Consider the following 17993-nt stretch of genomic DNA (forward strand, 5'->3'; position numbering starts at 1 on the left):
TGCCCAGGATGTGCCTGTTTGGTTTACTAATATCTCTAAGGATAAAAACTCCATAACTTGAAAACCTGCTCCATACTTCCAGTAAAAAGAAATGTTTTGTTTTTTTGTTTTTTTTTTTTTGTTTTAATCTTACATTTAAATGGAATTTCATTTATTTAAATTTGTTTCCATTGCCTCTTCTCCTGTCCCTGGGCACCACTGGCTCCATCTTTACCCTGAAATCAGGTATTTGTATACACTGATGAGATTCCCCTGTATCTTCTCTAGGCTGAATCCAGTCCCTTGATCATCTCTTATGTCCTTTATGGGAGTGTTTTCTAGTATGCCTGTATCTTTCTTTTACTGGGGTGCCCAGACCTGGACAGAGGGCTCCATATGTGGCCTCACCAAGGCTGAGTAGAGGGGAAGAATCACCTCCCTTCACCTGTTGGTGATACTCTTCCCAGTGTAGCCCAGCATTCCATTAGCTGCCTTTACTTTTGAGGGCACATTGCTGGTTTGGTGTCCACCAGGATATTTCTGCCAAGCCTTTGTGGCCCCCAGCATGTACTGGTGCCTCGTGGTGTTCCTCCCCAGGTACAGGTCTTGATATTTGTTGGACTTTGTGAAGTTCCTCTGTGCCCATTTCTCCAGACTTCCTAGGCCCTCTGAGCAGTAGCGTGTCTATCTTGTATATCAACCACTCCTCCAAGTTTCACGCCACTGGTGACTGGCCTCCAGCTGGGCTCTGTGTTGCTGGTCACATCCCTTTGAGCCTGGCATGTGAGACAATTGTCAGTCCACCTCCCTGTTTCCCATTTAGCCCACAATAAATAAATATGTCTGTGAGGATGAAATGGTGTTGAAATCCTTTCTGAAATCAAGAGAAACAACATCCGTTGCTCTCCCTTCAGCACCCTGCCAGTCTCATCATAGAAGGATGTCTGGCTGGTTAAGCACAATTTCCCTGTCATAAATCTATGCTGACTATTTCCCATATTGTCTTGGCTTTCATGGGTTTGTAGATGTTTTCAGGAGGATTTGCTCAATTGCTTTCCCAGGGACTGAGGTGAGGCTGACCAACCTGCCAGTCCTCACACCTCCCTTTCTGCCCTTTTTGAAGATAGGAGTGTCATTTACTTTCTTGCAGTCTTTGGGAATATCCCTCAGTCACGGGGACCTTTCAAAGATAAGTAAGAAAACCTTGCAGTGACACTGGCCACCAAACCTCAACACCCAGGGTGCATTCTGTTAGTTGGGTTTGTGTACATACAGCTTGTTTAAGTATTCCCTAACCTGATCATCCTCCCGCAAGGAAAAATCTTTTTCACTTCAGACTTTCCCACTGGCCTGAAGGCCAGTCTTGGCAATAAAGACTGAGATGGAAAGGATTTTCTGAACCTCAGCCTCCTCCATGTCCTGTGTCACCAGGCTGCCTGCCCCATTGAGCAGTGGAAACACACTTTCTCTAGTCTTCCTTTTGTTGCTCAGAAGCCCTTCTGGTTGTATTTCACATCCCTTGCCAGATTCAACTCCAGGTGATCTTTGACTCTCCTAACATATCCCTGCATGTTCAGGCTGTGTCCCTGTTCCTCCTGAGCCATCTGTCACTGCTCCCACCTCTTGTGGGCTTTCCTTCTTTCATTTGAGTTTAGTCAGGAGCTCCTTGCACATTCTTGGAGGCCACTGCTGTGTGGATCTTGTTTGTATTCCAGGAGACATTATAGCATACCAATGTGCCATATGGCAGGCAAATACTATGCCTTGGATGTTTGGTAACTTTGAATATTATCTTTATTTCCTTTTTGTATCCTCTTCCTCTCCATCCTGTAGCTATTGATTTGTTGGTTGTTAGTTATGTAGATCAAATGTTGAGGAGATAATCTGATGGAACAGAAAGAGGCAAAGGAGGTTTTGCTATCAGGATGAAATAAAAGAAAATATTAACATTGGAGAGAAAAATGAGCAGTCTGAAAGCCTGAAAAGAAAGGGAGACTACATGGAAGCAAGGTTGATGAGTAAGTTTAGAACAGACCAAGCCTTCAGGTTGGGAAGACTAAAACTGAACTTGCTGGGGAATATGAGGGGAAAGCCAGAAGAATGCTTCAAAGTAGGAAGGTGATATTAAGAAGAGCATGGAGAAAAATTGGAGAAAGGCAATAATAAACAGAGAGATAAGTTATCAAGTGAGATTAGATAAGATCTGTATTTGGATAATAAAGGTAATTAACTGAAAACACTTTACTCTTAGCGATGTTGGTTGGAGCTTGTGGACGTCATCACCGCATAATGCTGAATTCAGTTGCACTGCATCACCTCTGTGTAGACTTCCCTCTGTGGTGGAGGCAGAGTAGCTCTGAGGCTGTGCCCCAGGCAGTGGAGTGATGTCCTCTGCCATGGTACCTGCACAGTGTCCTGCGTAGACAGAAGTCTGTCCAGATCCCCACTTCAGACTAGGTGTTTCTTCTTGTGTCTCGGTCTTGGGCCCAGAGAGATGAGCAGATCCTGTAGATCAGGGTATGTAATCCAGAAAAGTGCTAAAGAAGAGATGAGGAGGGCATTGACAAGACTCATGCTACAGAGACAGCTACAAGGAATAAGTAAAACGAGGACTGTCCTGCAGGATACCCTGTTGGCACCTTATCAACACCACAAGGTGTTTGCAGGCATTTTGTGCCTTGTTCTCTTCCTGCACCTTGACTTTTGTTCCCTATTTCCACATACTGATTTCAAGGTAGACATAATCTGCATATTCTAAAAAGAGCTAAGTATCAGCCTGTGTTTAAAAAACAAAAGTAAAAATTTTGATTTCAAAGTAAATTTTTATTTCCTTTCAAAGATTTGGAAGAATTATTTACACTATAAAACTTAAAAGTAATATTTTATACGAGAACATTTTTACAGAATGCTGTCATATCAGCTATAAGTTTGAATTTACTATGAAAGAATACATAAATGTATATGCCTATATAGTATGCCTAAAAACTTTCTTTTGAAAAATTAATAAATGCTGGACTAGTACCATAACTCATATGTTGGCTTGTAAACTGGGAGCCCAATTTTACTCCCTGCTCCTGAAGCTAGTACTAAAGGTTATAGCAAAATTTAGAAAGTATGTGTTCAATTCTGAAAGACCTTTTTCCCTCTCAATGTAGTGTGGTAAGTTACAAGATAAAAAAAATCTACAACAATGACCCAGCTGTAGGAGAAAAGAAAAGGAATTAATGATAAGTTAGTGTAACTGGACATCCTATGTACTGTGTTTTTTATTGGTGAATGAGAATCTCTCTCATTTTCACCACTGAATGATTCACTTCTCTAAATTAAAAGACAATCACCTTGTAAGCACTGATATTAATAGCATTTGTAATGCATTACAACTTGCACTAGTGTTTTGTGTTTGAAAATGTAACCTCCAAAATCAATTTTCCCACTTCAAAATGTGACCGAACTGACTTATCAGGAATTCCAATAGGTGTATCCTTAAAACTTTCTGCATCTCTGTGAAGTGTTTATATGATGCTTAATAGTGTCTGCAAGCTGCTGTTTTACTCAACTTTCCTGAATTTCAAACATCTATATTTTACTCTCTTATATGCTTTTAACTAAGGTATAGTAGATGCATTTTTGCTTCGGTACTAATTCAAAGTGTAATATTCATTTCTTTAGAAGACATTTTTGTTGTTGTGCATGCCTAGTGTTTTGTATGTTGTATATTGCATTCAGAATATTTTTTTCCTTCTCACCTATCCACAAATGCAATGCCGTTCCCATGACGCACCTCTGCTTGCTGTTTACCTGTATGTTAATTCGCTTGACTCCCATTGGCCCACTGCCATCATGTGCTCGCTGCCTGTTATTAAAAGACTCAGTCGACTGCCAAAGCAATGAAGCGACCTCTCGAAGCAACTGTAGACCTGGTACTTTGACCTTTCACCTTTTGCTTTGCATGTAGCTTTTTTTATTTTATTTTATTATAATTTTTTTTTTTTCCTTCAGAGAAGCAACTAATGAAATTTGTATCGCTTTACTTTTCAAACATCAACCGGAAATGATTTCACATACTCATTAATTTACCGGAAGCTCTATTTATCCATCTCATTCTCATACGTAATAGACCGCAGATGATTTAGTTTGGTTCCTAACACAGTTTCATCTTTTTTAAAAATCTCATGAAAAGTTGAATTGAGATAAAACTGCTTTTGTAATTGAAAATGCATAATGTAATCCATTAATCGGTATAATAATAGGAAATGATATTTAAATTTAAAAATAAAAGAAAATACTTGGCAATGAAACACAAGTGGTTTTTTCTCCCTGTAATATTTGAAAACCTACTTAAAGGCAATGCCATTTTCGTTGCTTTAAAGCAAACGTTTCTTTTCAGTAGTTGTGCTGCTACAGTTCTAGGTGAATAGTACCATGCTTTTGCTACCAATAACAAAATTTCACTCATTTTACATTGCTGTGCTTTGAGTTAATATGCATGGCGAGGCATCCTTAGCCGCTTTAAAAAATACTAAGTTTTTTTATTTATGTATATGTTACGGAAAAGGTCTTAAAAATTGAGCCATTTTAACTAACTTTCTTATTTACAGGCCTTTCCTCCTGGTGTTCTTCACCCTTTACCAAAGAGACAAGCACTTGAAAAAAGCAATGGTGCCAGTGCCGTTTTCAATCCCAGTGTCTTGCACTATCAACAGGCTCTTGCCAATGCTCAGTTGCAGCAACACGCAGCGTTTATCCCGACAGGTATGTTGTGTCCACGTTGAACCAGTTTATTGTCCCTGGGGTAGCCTCTGTGTCAGGCAGTTTAACTTAACAGGAGGTTTTATTATGCTCCCTTCCCCACTTGAGGTGAAGCCTGCACAGATGATTGCACATTATTTTAATTCCTCTTGCAAAGGACAAGAATTCAAGCAGAAATTTCAACATGCCATTAATCTGCTTTTTTGCACATTCCTAGCCTTGCTCATCATTCTCCAGAGTTTGCCCCTTTTTGCCTACTGTGAATTGGCTGGATTGTGACTCATATCTGTTTCCACTAACAAAAAAGCTGGGAAAAGCATTGTGCTTCAGAGATGCCACAGCATCCTCCTGCTCCCTCAGCTGCTGTCTTGCAGCTGTGGGGATTTCCCCAGCCCCACACAAGCACCCTGAGAAGGGGAACACCAGCCATAAACTTCCAGTCAATACCTGCGTGGAAGCACTGGCAAAAAGCATCGCTCCCTGCAGCTGCACTTAAGGGTTTTCAGGCATCAGATGCATTTTCGTGGTTTTGGAGCACCACCAGAACTTTTCCTAGCAGAATAATTTTCCTAGCATTTGTGGCTCATAGCTGGGGTTATAATTCTTCATAGGCATGATCTGAAGATGAGTGAATGTAATTTGTATTTCAGTGCTCGGAGTTATGTGAAAATCAGAGCATTCAGAGATGGCTTGACCTGCACCCTGGCTGGTAGCAGGGCGAGAGAAGGGGTGTGCTGGGTGCTCTTGTAAGCAGTGAAAACACCACCCTCTAAATTGTGTCAATCACCCCCACTCCAACTTCCCAAAGGAGAATTTCCCTCCTAAGGAATTCTGTGATTTCATTCATAATTAACAAATTACGTATTTTAGTGTCAGGTTGTTCTTGAGTGTGAACTTCAGAATAGTTTAAAACTATGTGTTTGCAAATGTGCTTGACATTTCAGCAATGTTATTTTAGTTTATAGAAATAATGTCAGTTAAACAAGGAATGAAAGGCAACACATGATGATTTCCCAATCTATCAGCATTCCCATATGTTTTTAAAGATAAAAAACAAACACAGATGGCTTTGACTTCATGGAATTTTTCTATAAGGCCTCAGTAACAACCTTGGAGCCTGCCCCCGTATTTGTAATAGCAAGTAATAGCATAGCCTTATTTTTAGCACATTGGTGCACCAGAGTATGTGTGGCAGAAAACACACTGACATTTGTGGGAGTGTTTGAAAAGAAGTAAATAAATGGTGAGACCACCTATTTGGACATGAATGGAAGACTGCCCTGTGCTTGAAGAACATACAGAAATGTCCACAAATTTATTTTACATTGAAACTATGAGAATTTGTAGCATGATAGGTATTTTTCCTTCTTAAGCACTCCCCTTCAGGGCTTACTGCTCTTATTTGCAATTGACAAGGACTTCAAATTAACTATGGAAAATACAGTAAACCTTTTTCAGTGAGAAAGCATTTGGATATTTTCCAGACTTTTGGAATGTTCATGCTTCCTTGAGTACCTCACTTTCTGTACTTTTTATTGTCCATCCCTCTTTGCAGCTAATTGTTGTAATTCTAGTTTTAGCTGACCAATTTCTGGTGGTAGGAAGGGTGGATCTTGGAACCAAACCTTAAGGGCCAGGTTGTTGTCAAGTCCCAACACAAGTGCATGAAAAGAAAGAATAAACAGAGGTATAAAATGCCAGATGGAGCCCAAGCCCCTAAGCCCCTAACCTTTCTTAAAGTGATGAACCTCCTGCTCTTTTCAAACGCAATCAGCTCCAAGGAAGAACATTAAAGAGAGGAGTGGGGTATGGGAGGAGTTCCGGAAAGGGGAACACCCTCTATAGGAATGGGTGTCATGAGCTTTCCTTTAAAGATGATACACGTGATATTCCCACATTTCTTGGGAAGGTTGGATTTGGTGGGTGTAACGACTGTCATGCAACCCACGTCTGAGGAGCGATGCATGACATTATCTGTTGGATTTTAAATGATTATGTGATATTTTCTAAACTGGTATCATTTTCAAATGTGTTCCTTATGTGTGTGCGTGTGTGTGTTAAATTTTAAGACAAGTTTTGCTGCTGGATTATATATAAAACTTAATTGTTTTATATAACTTCTCTGCTTTATTAACCACTGGCTCCCCTAATAAAAAGTGTGGGGCTTGACTTAGCATGGCTTACCTCCGAAGTTCTGCACTTTGTTCGTTTTACATCAGTTTGATTGCTTTGTCACCTCCTTATTGTTCGGTGAACGATCTTAAAAACAGCAGATCTTTTCTCTCTTCTCATTGCTGTTTGTTAGTGTTTCTGTAGCCTCTAGAGGAGGAACTTTGTGTATTCTCTGGGGACTGTTCTTGGGTAAGGTCATTCATAGTGACGCAAGTCCTGTGATGGTCCCATACAGGGTTGCAGTAGTAATTCAGCGGGAATAAAGGAAGCATATTCGACTCTGTGTCAAATATGCACCTACCTTGCACTAGTCTCCTTGCCTGCTTGCCTTCACCAGCTCGCTGTATGCACTGTACTGGAAATAGGCTGATCTCTTTCTTTCATTTGGCCTTTCCAGAAAGGTTAAAGGTGGGCTAGGCACCAAAGGTAAACTGGCTGTATGGCAGGTGAGCAGTCATCCCACAGCATCTTTGAGGTGCGCTGGGAGCCTTCTGCTGGAATGTTACATGCTTTGAGGTGTTTAGCTTGGGACTTGTCAAAGTACTGTTTTCTTTGTGTTAAGAATGGGTACGTTAATGTCAAACACGAATTTGGCAAAGCCCCTGCAGTAGAATATTGTCTTAATTCCACTTTCTTTTCCTGCCACGTGTCAAAAAATTGGCGAATGTTGATTGCGCAACATTGAGCTGTCTGAATTATGCCATGAGTTCTAAAAGTCCCAAATACTCTGGTCTTTAACCACAGATGTTTTTATAAAGAAAAACCTGTTGCTGCAAAAGCACTAAGTGAAAGGATAACATTAATAAGTAAAAAAGTTTATGAAGTATCTTGAATACGTACAGAAACATGCCAAAACCCACACAGTATATACAGGAGTTTAGTAAGAACACAAACACCTCTTTGTGTTTAAGCAAAACTGTGAATGACCTTACAGTTTCATTTAACTAACTTACTTCTCTGTGGTTATGCTTGAATCTCACTTTGAATGTTAACTCTAAACAGCTAACCTGTTTCTTCCCTTTATCCACTTTTTTCACCTATCATTGCATGACACGCAGGGTCAGTTTTGTGCATGACACCCGCTACCAGTATTGGTAGGTTCCAAATTTCTTTATTGATCTCTTTTTTTTATATTGTATATGATGTGTATTCACTTGTTTCAAAAATTCTAGGCGAGATTTAGCCACTGACTAGAATTAAAGGTTCGCTTGTCCTTCTGGTTGACTTTGCAGAGTGTTTAGATTTGTACATGAAAGCTGCAGTTTAGACATGATATCACCTGCTATAACAACTACACTGCAAAAGCATAATACCATGAATTCCAGTCTGCTTTTCAGTTTTCAAAGTTTTATTTCTCTTTATATTTTATATTGTCTAGTACTATAAAATCATAAAATACTGGAAAAAGCCAGCAAATTTCATCAGTGTTTTAAAGTTTCATAGTGGTGTGCCTATTTCTCCTTTGCTGTGTGTTAGAAAGTTTTATCAGCGTTTCCCAGAAATGCCTACTTTGATGCACAGAGGTTCTGTTGAAACTCGTGATCAGAATCTCACTCCTTCTTTAAATATATTTGCAACCTGAAATTAACATTTTTGGCATGCAGAGTGGAAGTCCAATGCCACAGCCTCTGAGACAGAAAAGTAATCTTTCTTCTATTGCCCTGTCCAGTGATTTTATTTCTGGGTTTTCGGCCTACTCACATAAACAGTTAAAATATCAAGCCTTTAAAGCATCAAATTAATAATTCCCCTATGAAGATGCTGATTAAAATTCATTCTCAAAATGAGCAAAAGCAGTGTCTTTCACAAAATCGATCTTGCTTTTTTAGATCAAACAAAGTAGAATATATATCAGGATAATTGTTATCATCCCTCTCCTGATTTTTGCCTCAAGCAGATGGTAATTTAACTCTGATAAAGTCAAACAGTTATGCAGTGCTAGTAGGAAAAACCGCATATATTGGATTATAAAGAAAGACAGCGAGCGTCTAGCTTACTTCAAAATGAAGATACATGAAAATAATTCATTTTTAATTGTGTTTAAAAATTAAGATGAACATTTAACAATTTTCAGCCCAGTATAAACCACTGGGGTTTTTTTAGTAGGATTTTATTTTGAAGTGCATTATAGCTGTACTGGGGTAAAACAAATCACGCATGTAACAATCCGCAGGTAATGGGCTGTTTTGGTAAAGGCCTAATTTGCACAAGTAATCTTCTTCTTAGAACCAGCACTTGCATTTTCAGTGGTCCTTACTCTTTTTTTTCTGGGAATCGCCGATTGTGTTGACAACCTTCCTTTAATTGTACTTGTAATAAGCTATTTTCCCTTTTTTTTTTATTTCTCCGCCACGCTTTCTCGCTTTGCACTGTGATTGCATGCCATCTGCCGGTTTAACCCATGACGATGGCTTGCCGCTCTTGATATTCACCATGCCAAAAATACCACTTCTCTTACCATAATGCTGCACCCTCCTGTTCATTGCTTCCATGGTTCCCCTCCTGAAAGTACCCATGATGCACAACGCTACGGCCGCCACTGTCTCTGCAGCAACAACTCCTGCAACAAGTGTTCCCTTCGCCGCAACAGCCACAGCAAATCAGGTTTGCTCCTTTTAAAGCTTTCTTTCACAAGATCCTGAACTCTAAATGAGTGCTGAGATTTTTATTTTATTTTTTTAACAAAAAAAATTCTCACAGAGAATTTTTTTTTTTATTTCTGTGTTTACCCCATCAAATTTTACTTTTATTTTTAAGTCGTTTATAGCAAGTGTTTGTGGGACAGGTTGCACTTATTTAGAGTTAACATTTGTTGCAAATAATGATGTAGCTGTGTTTTGTGTTGCGATGTTTGTACCTAATTATTGTGTAATTAACCCAGCTGGAGTTAGAATCACCGTAGCACTGGACTACTTACAAAAGTCTATTATTAACTCCTAAGTTCAGAAGGAGGATCATCACAGGTTTCAAACATTCAGGTGTGTTAATGTAACCTTCTCCATGAGGTCTAATTTGTAAGCATGGAAGCTGTCAAAAAATCACAAGCAGGACAAGGCAGCTGGAAAAAAAAATTGAATTTTTTCTGTAAATACTAGTGATCAAAACAGCAATGAAGATATTTATGACTATGCCTGCTTTATATTTGAAAGTGTATCTTTAACCTGGGAATTATATTTCCCTAAGAAAGAATGTTTATAGAAAGAATCCCAAAGATTATTGTCTGAGGTAGGCTAAGTAAGATTATACTTTCTCCTCTTCTTCTGCAGTTTAGTTAAGTAGTTTTCAATTTGGCTGGGTTTCCTCTCCTCCTGTAGGGCCTAATTCCCAGGGAAGACACATCTATTGCAGCCCGGGGTGTGTAGCTTTGACTCCTCTGTTGGGGTGGTTCCCACCCAGATGTGCCGAGAGAGGAGTTTGCACAGCAGTTGGGTCACTCTGGCTTTTCTCTCGCTCTGGAACCATGCTCAGGCTCTTCCACCTGAGATGTGTTCCCCTCAGGTTCTTAGAGGTCAGATGGAAAAGCAAACAAGCAGATTTGCTCACCAGAAGAAAGCAAAGGGCTATATCCCCATAATCTTTCCTTGTGTTGCTCCTGGTCAGATTGACAGGCTGTTGCAGACCCAGTAGAAATGCTGTCCTGTTGGTTCCTTCCCCTCCACTTGCCAAGGACTTAGAAAGAAATCTGTGAAAATGTTTTGCTTAATAATGATATACTAACAGGTTTATTTTTTTACTGGCATTCCCAAAACTATTGAGGTATCTCATGGAAAAATAGAACTTGCTGCAAGAGTTTATTTTTAATAATTTAGGCAAAATATACTACCTCTGAAATACATCCTACTTTCTTAAAGAAATACAAACCAGTCCATTTTCTTTGGGTTTTTTTAAGGTTCGTTTGCCGACATGGTGATGTTTTTGCTTCAGGCATTTTCATCAAAAGAGGATTGTTGTTTTGTGCTTACTTTTCTGAGAGCTAGCTTGTGAAAAATGCTTGGGTTAAGGATGAAAGTGCAGCAGGCAAGTGGTGCATTGCACAGTCCTTCCCAGAACAGTGTCTACACCAGAAAATTGTTTGGTGATATCCAGTGTAGTTTTGTGATCTCAAAGTGGTGACAGAGGGACTTGAAGATGCTAAGGGCCTAAGAGAAAGTGGGATGGTTTGGGGAGAGGTTGAGCCAGGGACCCTCTCCAGCGCAGGAATGTAGCTGGGGCAGCTCCACCACCTGCACTCCTGAGTGCCAGAGGGGCTGACTGGGGCTGAAGGAAGAATGAATACATGGATGCCTACAAAAGGACCAGTAAGCAGTATTTTTTTTAAGTTAATGGCAACACTTTCATGCAAGTAACTAGTGCCACTGAGAAGGCAAATGTGTGCCATAATGCTCTTCCTTATCTATCAGGATGGCAGGCAGAGCCCCTTCTTTCCCAGTACAGATTTTGTTTGCATTGTAGGATTATAGCATTTTAAATTTTACAGGAACTGTAGAAAGTATCTGTATTTATCTAGTTGCATATATGTGTGTGTGTGTGTACATACAATTCCATGCTGAAATTAATGGATGGTTTAACAGGAGAATGGGTTTTCACTTGTTTTACTTCAGCCATAGTTTGGCATCTAGATGATCTGCTTTTCTGTGTTAGGACAGGGAAAATTGCCCTGGAGGGTCTTGCCTATGTCCCTTGCCTGTAGAATGAATGTAGGTGTGCTGCCAAAGCTCTGCACCATTGCACGTGGAGGAGATGAGTCCCACCTCAGGAGCTTGCTGGCTTCTGTAGCATGTGCCATCACGGTCTTCTTTTTTTCTCTCTCCTGTCTTTGTTTTAGCTATTTTAAGTCTAAAAGCTACTGTTAAAAAAAAAACATGTATTTCAAAGTAGGGAAAGCAGTAGTATTTAGTTCTCTTTATAAGAGACAAAACTCCAAGTTTTCTGTTTATTTACAACATCCTAAGATTGAAGACAAAGCTACAATGCTAGGAAAGCCCCACGGTACTCTGTGACTCTAATTCTCAGTATTTCTTTAACCCAAGAAACATAGCAGGAGCAGGTTTATTAACATGGTAATTAGCCTGACTTTGTTCATAGTCATAGCATTCTTTGTGTCCTCTTGTATGTGTTTAAACTCTCCTGAGTATTTCAGAAAAAGACTTTTTTATTCCCAACCAGATACAATTTCCTTTTCTAGCCTGTGCCACGCTGCTTTACAATTCTGTAAGGTACAGTTTCCTCTTTCCAGTGTCTCTACCATACCTTTTTTACAACCTGCAACTTTCAGCTTGTCCCATTTCAGCTCCTACGGCTTCTCTTCACAATTCCGGGCATGAAAAGAAAGTTTCAGCAGGGCTTAATAATTTATTTTAATATCATTTGGTTTAGTATTCTGACCTGGGGAAAGATTGCGGGTCTTCCTGGGAATGTGTGATGATCCCAGTGTCTTTGAAGCACAAGTGGAAGGGAAAAGTCAACATCCCAAAAGTTATGGAGTCTCAGCTGATGGCTAATAAAACATGATAACTCCGTTGGGTCCAGTAAATTATTTAGTATGTGCTGTCAGTTTCTATTTTGAAAAAAAAAAAGTCACTATGTCTCATGTCTTCTGTATATCCTTTCTTTCAGAAAATAACATGAGTAAGAGCTCAAAATACACCTGCATTGGCACACACTGTCATGCTTGGCCAGCACCTCTGGCCATTGTGTGTTCAGTGTATGGCACGAGATACATGAGAAGATTGTGTAGAGTTAAAGGCTGTACTGTGAACATCTATTCAGGGTGACACCAGTTAAGAATATATGGAAATTTGGCATCTCTTGCTTTCCCTGACTTACAAAGTTTAGGTTTTAAAAATAATTTTCTTGCAGTGTACTTCAGAGGGGAAGAGAATTGCTTTGGTGCAATGTAATGTAAGCAGGATGCAGCAAAATGCCCCACTTACAGTAGCTTCCAGGCTGTGGTGAGAGGGAATGGAGGGGAGGAGACTTCAACTTTCCAGTGAAAGATAGCTGGAAAGGTACATGCCAGGAGCATGACTGGTCAGAGGTAAAAAGCTCTTCCCCATTTCCTTCTTCTGCTCTTCACAATTGCTCCAGCCATTCCTGCCAGGAGGGGCTTGAAGCCTCAGCTGCTTAACCCCACTTCAGCAGCAGATGCTTGATGAACTTTCAGTTTGGTTGTTTGGGGATGCTGACAGTGTTTTCTTGGAGCAAAGTTTGAAACCATGTGAAATGATGGTGAGAAGCAGCATTAGGATGTGAATACAGAGGGTTTGGTCCTAGCTCCCTCTAGTGCATGCATGTGGACAGAGGTATGCAAGATGTCCTGCTTAAAATATTAATACAGTCTTTGTGTGTAAATATATACTTCAGAGATCTTTAACAAAGCTCTTTTTATTCCTTCAGCCAGTGGACTAGCAATACTCAAGCAAGCCCAGAAACTCTTACCTGCTGAGCTTCATTCACTGGTAGAATCACAGAATCATTTAGGTTGGAAAAACCTCTAAGATCTTGAAGTCCAAGTGTTAACCCAGGACTGCCAGGATTTAAAAAAAAAAACCTCTAGGGATGGTGACTGCTTTGGACACTGTTTCAGTGCTTGACAACCCTTTCCATGAAGAATTGTTTCCTAATATCCAATCTATACCTCCCCGATACAACTTGAGGCAATTTTCTGTCATCCTATCACTTGTTACTTGGGAGAAGAGACCAATCCCCACCTTGGTACCACCTCCTTTCAATTGGTTGTAGAGGGAAAGAGCAATATTTACTGACTGTTTTTTTAGGCTAAGAATGTACAGTGCTGCAATTTCAGGATGATATAAAAGTCATAGATCTTAAGGAAAATTGTCGGGAGGTTTTTTTCTCTTCTTGTTTTGCTGTTTACTTTATGAGAAAATACAGGATTAGAAACTTGGAGAAAGATTAGATAGAGCCTATTTGGAGATAAGGATGTTCCTGTTAATGGAAATGCAGACAAATGTGACTTCCTCCACCCTGCTCACCAAAGGTAATTTAATAGAGGATGGTTTATCCTGACATTATTTGAGAGACATGTTATTCTGACTTTTGGGACTGAAGTTCAGTTTTAAATAATGGCAAGCACCTCCTTGTGGGGCCTTTAAATGTCTAAATTAGAAAGCCTCATTACTGTTCCATTTATATATATTTATCTTGGTGAGTCCTACAAGGTTAGAACTCAGCCCAAAATTAAGACACTTAAGTGCTGGTGTCTAAATATGGGTGTCTACATGCAAGATACAAGTTTCAGTAGCCATTGTAGACTGTGAAGTTTATCAGCCCAGTCAGGTGAAATCTGGAGAGTAGCCTGGCTTGTCCTTCAGAAGTCTGACAGGGCTTGGTTCAGTTGCCTAAACATGTGTCTGGTGACGTTTGAGATTGTCCTAAGATAACCTTGGACGTCTGCGTTACCCAAGACATTTTCACAAGCTTGGCAGATGCAATACAGGAGCTACAGACAAATTTGCACATCTGCTTCTGAACTGGCAGCAGGATGACAAGCAAGAGACATTACCCCTTAGCCCAAGTGGTAGTAAACCCCTGGTGAGCACATGACCCAAGCCTGCGGCTGGTGATCACATGAAGGGATCTCAAGGCTGTGTTGGCTTACTGACTGGGTTGGGTCACCTCAGTGAGTGTGGCAGGGGGTTAAGACACCAGCATTTCTGTGTCCTAATCTGTGTCCTCAGGTTCAGTAAGTGTTTCCATAGTTCCTAGTTATTAGAGGGCATATACCAAATTCCAAGCAATGTGAGTCTTGCTCATATCACCTCAGTTCATGACAGTACATGGCTTTACTTTTTGTACCAATGAAAATGGGCAGAGACTGATTGTATAAAAATAGCATAATAGAGAATGCTGCTTAAAGATGTTATTTCATGACATTATTCTACTGGTTATATGACCTTTTATCAAGAAGGAAATAGTAAAGAACATATCCAAAAGAAAAACTAAATACTTAGAGCCTATGTCTAAAAAGAAATATAAGATCAACAGGCTGTCTCATGCTAAGGCTTGTGATTATCTGGCACAGCTGCTTTAAATTATGCATCAGCATTTGCACTGAATTAGGTGGCAATTATGCAGATATTAATTATGAAATCATTCAGTAGCCTTCAGTTCTGTCAAAATCTGTTAGAATACAATGAAGCAAAAGTAAAAATAGTTATGTTTGAGTATCACAAACAAAAGGTCAATTAAAATATTTGCCCCAGAATTCAAAAACTAGTTAACATAGTGTAAAATACAAACATGCCAAGCTTTTGGGATTTGGGACATCATGTGTGATGGCTTTGTCAGGAAGGAGCAGAGCTGGGGCATGCAGCAACAGAGCTCCTCTCCTTGCCCAGGTGCCCACAAAGGCAGCACCACTCCCAAGGGAGGCAGATTCTTCTCAGACCAGAAGATCTGGGGGGCACTGACTCGAGGTGATCTCCCCTTCTGCACAAAGCAGACGTGCCAGTTGCTCCCTCGTGCAAATATTCCTTGGTGTCCCCCAGCAGGGCTTCCTGTCCATTCCTCTGTAACCCCAGGAGGCTGTCTGGCAGGGCAGACAAGGCTGCTGACAAGGCTTTTACTGTCTCACGTTCCCTTTCTTCCTCATGGAAACCTGCTGTACTTGTAAACAGGGAGAAAAGTATCAATATGCTGAGAAAATGAATTGAAAAATCTGGTAAGTAGTAGGAAATGGACTTTTTTGTTGTTGTGTAAAAGTAAGCTTTTGAGAAAGAGGGTGGGAAGTGGAAACAAATGTTATTTACATCCTTAGTGCCAGCATACAAGAACATTACAAATAAGAGCCTATGCAAAATTCATAGAAATTAATAGAAAACTTTTAAATGCAGTTTCTGAGGGAATGAGGGAACAGGTAGGAAAGCACTTCTTCTGGGAATAATGAGTATCTAAACAATGAATAATAATGAGTATCGAAATAATTTTAGTTTAGTTTTGATGGTTTTTTCTGACTGAAAGTTCCATAAAATTCCAAGTTAAATGCTTCTATAGAAAATTGCATTCCAACAACAGAAAGAGTGATTTGAATCTGACTTGGAAAAGTCCTGAAAAGGAGACAGAGGAACAAGTTCCATCCTCAGACACATTATCAGAGGGAATACTTTCAGGGAGCCATCTCAGAGGAGAACAGCGTTGGGCATTTAGCAAGCCCACCTAAGGACTGACCATCTTGCTTTGTACCTGCACCAGGCTGGAAAATCAAACCTAATTGACCCTTGATCATGAAGAATCATTTCTCTAGAGAAGGTATTTAAATAGCAGTAGCTTGTCACAGTAGGAAGGGGAAACTTAAACTGCTTGCTGCTTCTTCCGTGCTAGACACACAAGAATCACAAGCCTCATCTCACTCAAGTTATTATGTCTGACACAGGTAAGTAGCTGGGACTCACAGACTCAAGAAGTGAGAGTTTCCAATATTAAAGCCCACAACAAATCTTAAACAGTGTCAAGAAAACATCCTTTGAACTGCCTTGAAACAACTGATGGTACAAAATAAGTGGCAAAACTATTTTCTAAGGCATCAGAGAAGCAAAACTAAAAGATTACCCTGGAAAATATAATGGAACTCTATTTTAGTTTCATGCAAAGACTTTAATGAATCTTTGTTTTAATAATTTTTTGGCCTCTTAACATAGCATGTTGTTTCTTTGTAGATCATAAAAAGTTCCAGCAGGCTTGTATATGGAACTTTAGATTGCATGTTCACATGCAAGAAGCCAGTGGGGAAGAAATGGAAAAATCTCTGCTCTGTTTTGGGGTTTTTTTAGAAATTCTCCCATCATACCCCTCTCCCCTGTATAGGACTAAAACCTGACTTCCTCTGGTATCCTGCTAGATGGCAGTGTCACACAACATCAGCAGTAAGCAAAGGCTTCATTCTTTTATATAACAAAAATCAAAACAGATTTCCCTTCCCTGTTATAGAAGTTTAAAGAAGAAGTGTTGGTGTTTGATATGATAGCTTCTTTTTATGTTCTTGCTTTCAATTATTCAACAACATCACATTCACTGATGCTTTGACAGTGGAGTAAAAGTCTTTTGGGGCATATATTTAAACACAGGAAATTATTTCGGAGGTCCACTAATTTTGTAGGCATTTGGGAGAAAATTAGTTTGTTTCATGGTTTATACACACAGCTCCATGTGAGTCCAGGTTTTTCCATCATAAAATTGTAACAACACAGAGCAGTGTGCAGCTCCAGATGTACTTGTCTGAGATCCTGTCCTTTAAAATAATTGCATCTGGACATTTCTCGGTGCTCCAAGTACTTTCCCTTGGATTAAACAAAGATCATATTTTTATCTTGATGTATGATTTATTGCCTACTAGAAATGCCAGTCTTTGGCTTTGAGTGTGCAGTAGGCTGCACTGGAAATATCTATATATTTATTTTTGTTGATTGTATCTGTTGTGACTTTCACCTGGGTGCAAAAATTTGCTAACTTGCCTTCATTTTTGGTACAGTATTACCTGCCATGGCACACATTAGTATGCATGGCTGTTTATGTGAGAGTAATCAGATAAGAAGAAAATTAAGGAAGTGGTAAGTAGTCAAGAGTCAGGAAGGTTAAGATTTCCTCAAAGAAGTAACGAGTATAGTGAGTTTTATAAAACTGACTCAAGGTCTTATGAGCACCTTGATTGAACATAAATTTGGTCCTTTTCTGTGTTCAGGTTTAGTTCTGGATGTTGTCTCCTGCTTTGAAGGGAGTCTGAACTGGAGTGACAGGTCTTGGGAGAGGAGGGGTTTCAGAGTGGTGGTAACTGCTGAGGAGTCTGCAGCTATGCCAGCTGTGCACTGTTTGCAGTGGTGCCTTCACCTAAAAAGGATGCTGTATGTGTATTGGCAGCCTCAAATTGCATGATGTGGGCATGCTTGGTGTCTAAAAGGAAAATGCAAAGCAGGTTTTGTTAAAAAAAAAAAGGCTAAGCGAGGATGTTGGGGTGGGGAAGTAACACCCCTGCAAGAGAAATAGGGGCACTTCCACGGATAATGCACAACTTATGCTTGGCTTTCACTCATTTGTGCTCTCAGTTTCTCTGTACAAGCCTATTCTGGTAGTTTTTA

General features: G+C 39.9%; 1 protein-coding gene across 7 annotated transcripts in view; it reads left to right on the forward strand.

Moving 5' to 3' along the window:
* Positions 1-17993, forward strand: part of MBNL2 (muscleblind like splicing regulator 2) — a 106640-nt gene that overhangs the window by 79275 nt on the left and 9372 nt on the right. For 4 of the 7 annotated variants that reach the window (XM_041423419.1, XM_041423426.1, XM_041423421.1 and 1 more), the window contains 2 exons: positions 3846-3899; positions 4578-4731. In XM_041423419.1, the coding sequence (XP_041279353.1) occupies positions 3846-3899; positions 4578-4731 (208 nt within the window). Of the gene's footprint in view, positions 1-3845; positions 3900-4577; positions 4732-9409; positions 9505-17993 lie in introns of all 7 variants that reach the window. The other 3 variants (XM_041423423.1, XM_041423425.1, XM_041423424.1) reach the window with 3 other exon arrangements.

Source organism: Onychostruthus taczanowskii, unplaced genomic scaffold (assembly GCF_017590055.1).
Source record: "Onychostruthus taczanowskii isolate IOZ18803 unplaced genomic scaffold, ASM1759005v1 scaffold77, whole genome shotgun sequence".
NCBI classification, from domain to species: domain Eukaryota; kingdom Metazoa; phylum Chordata; class Aves; order Passeriformes; family Passeridae; genus Onychostruthus; species Onychostruthus taczanowskii.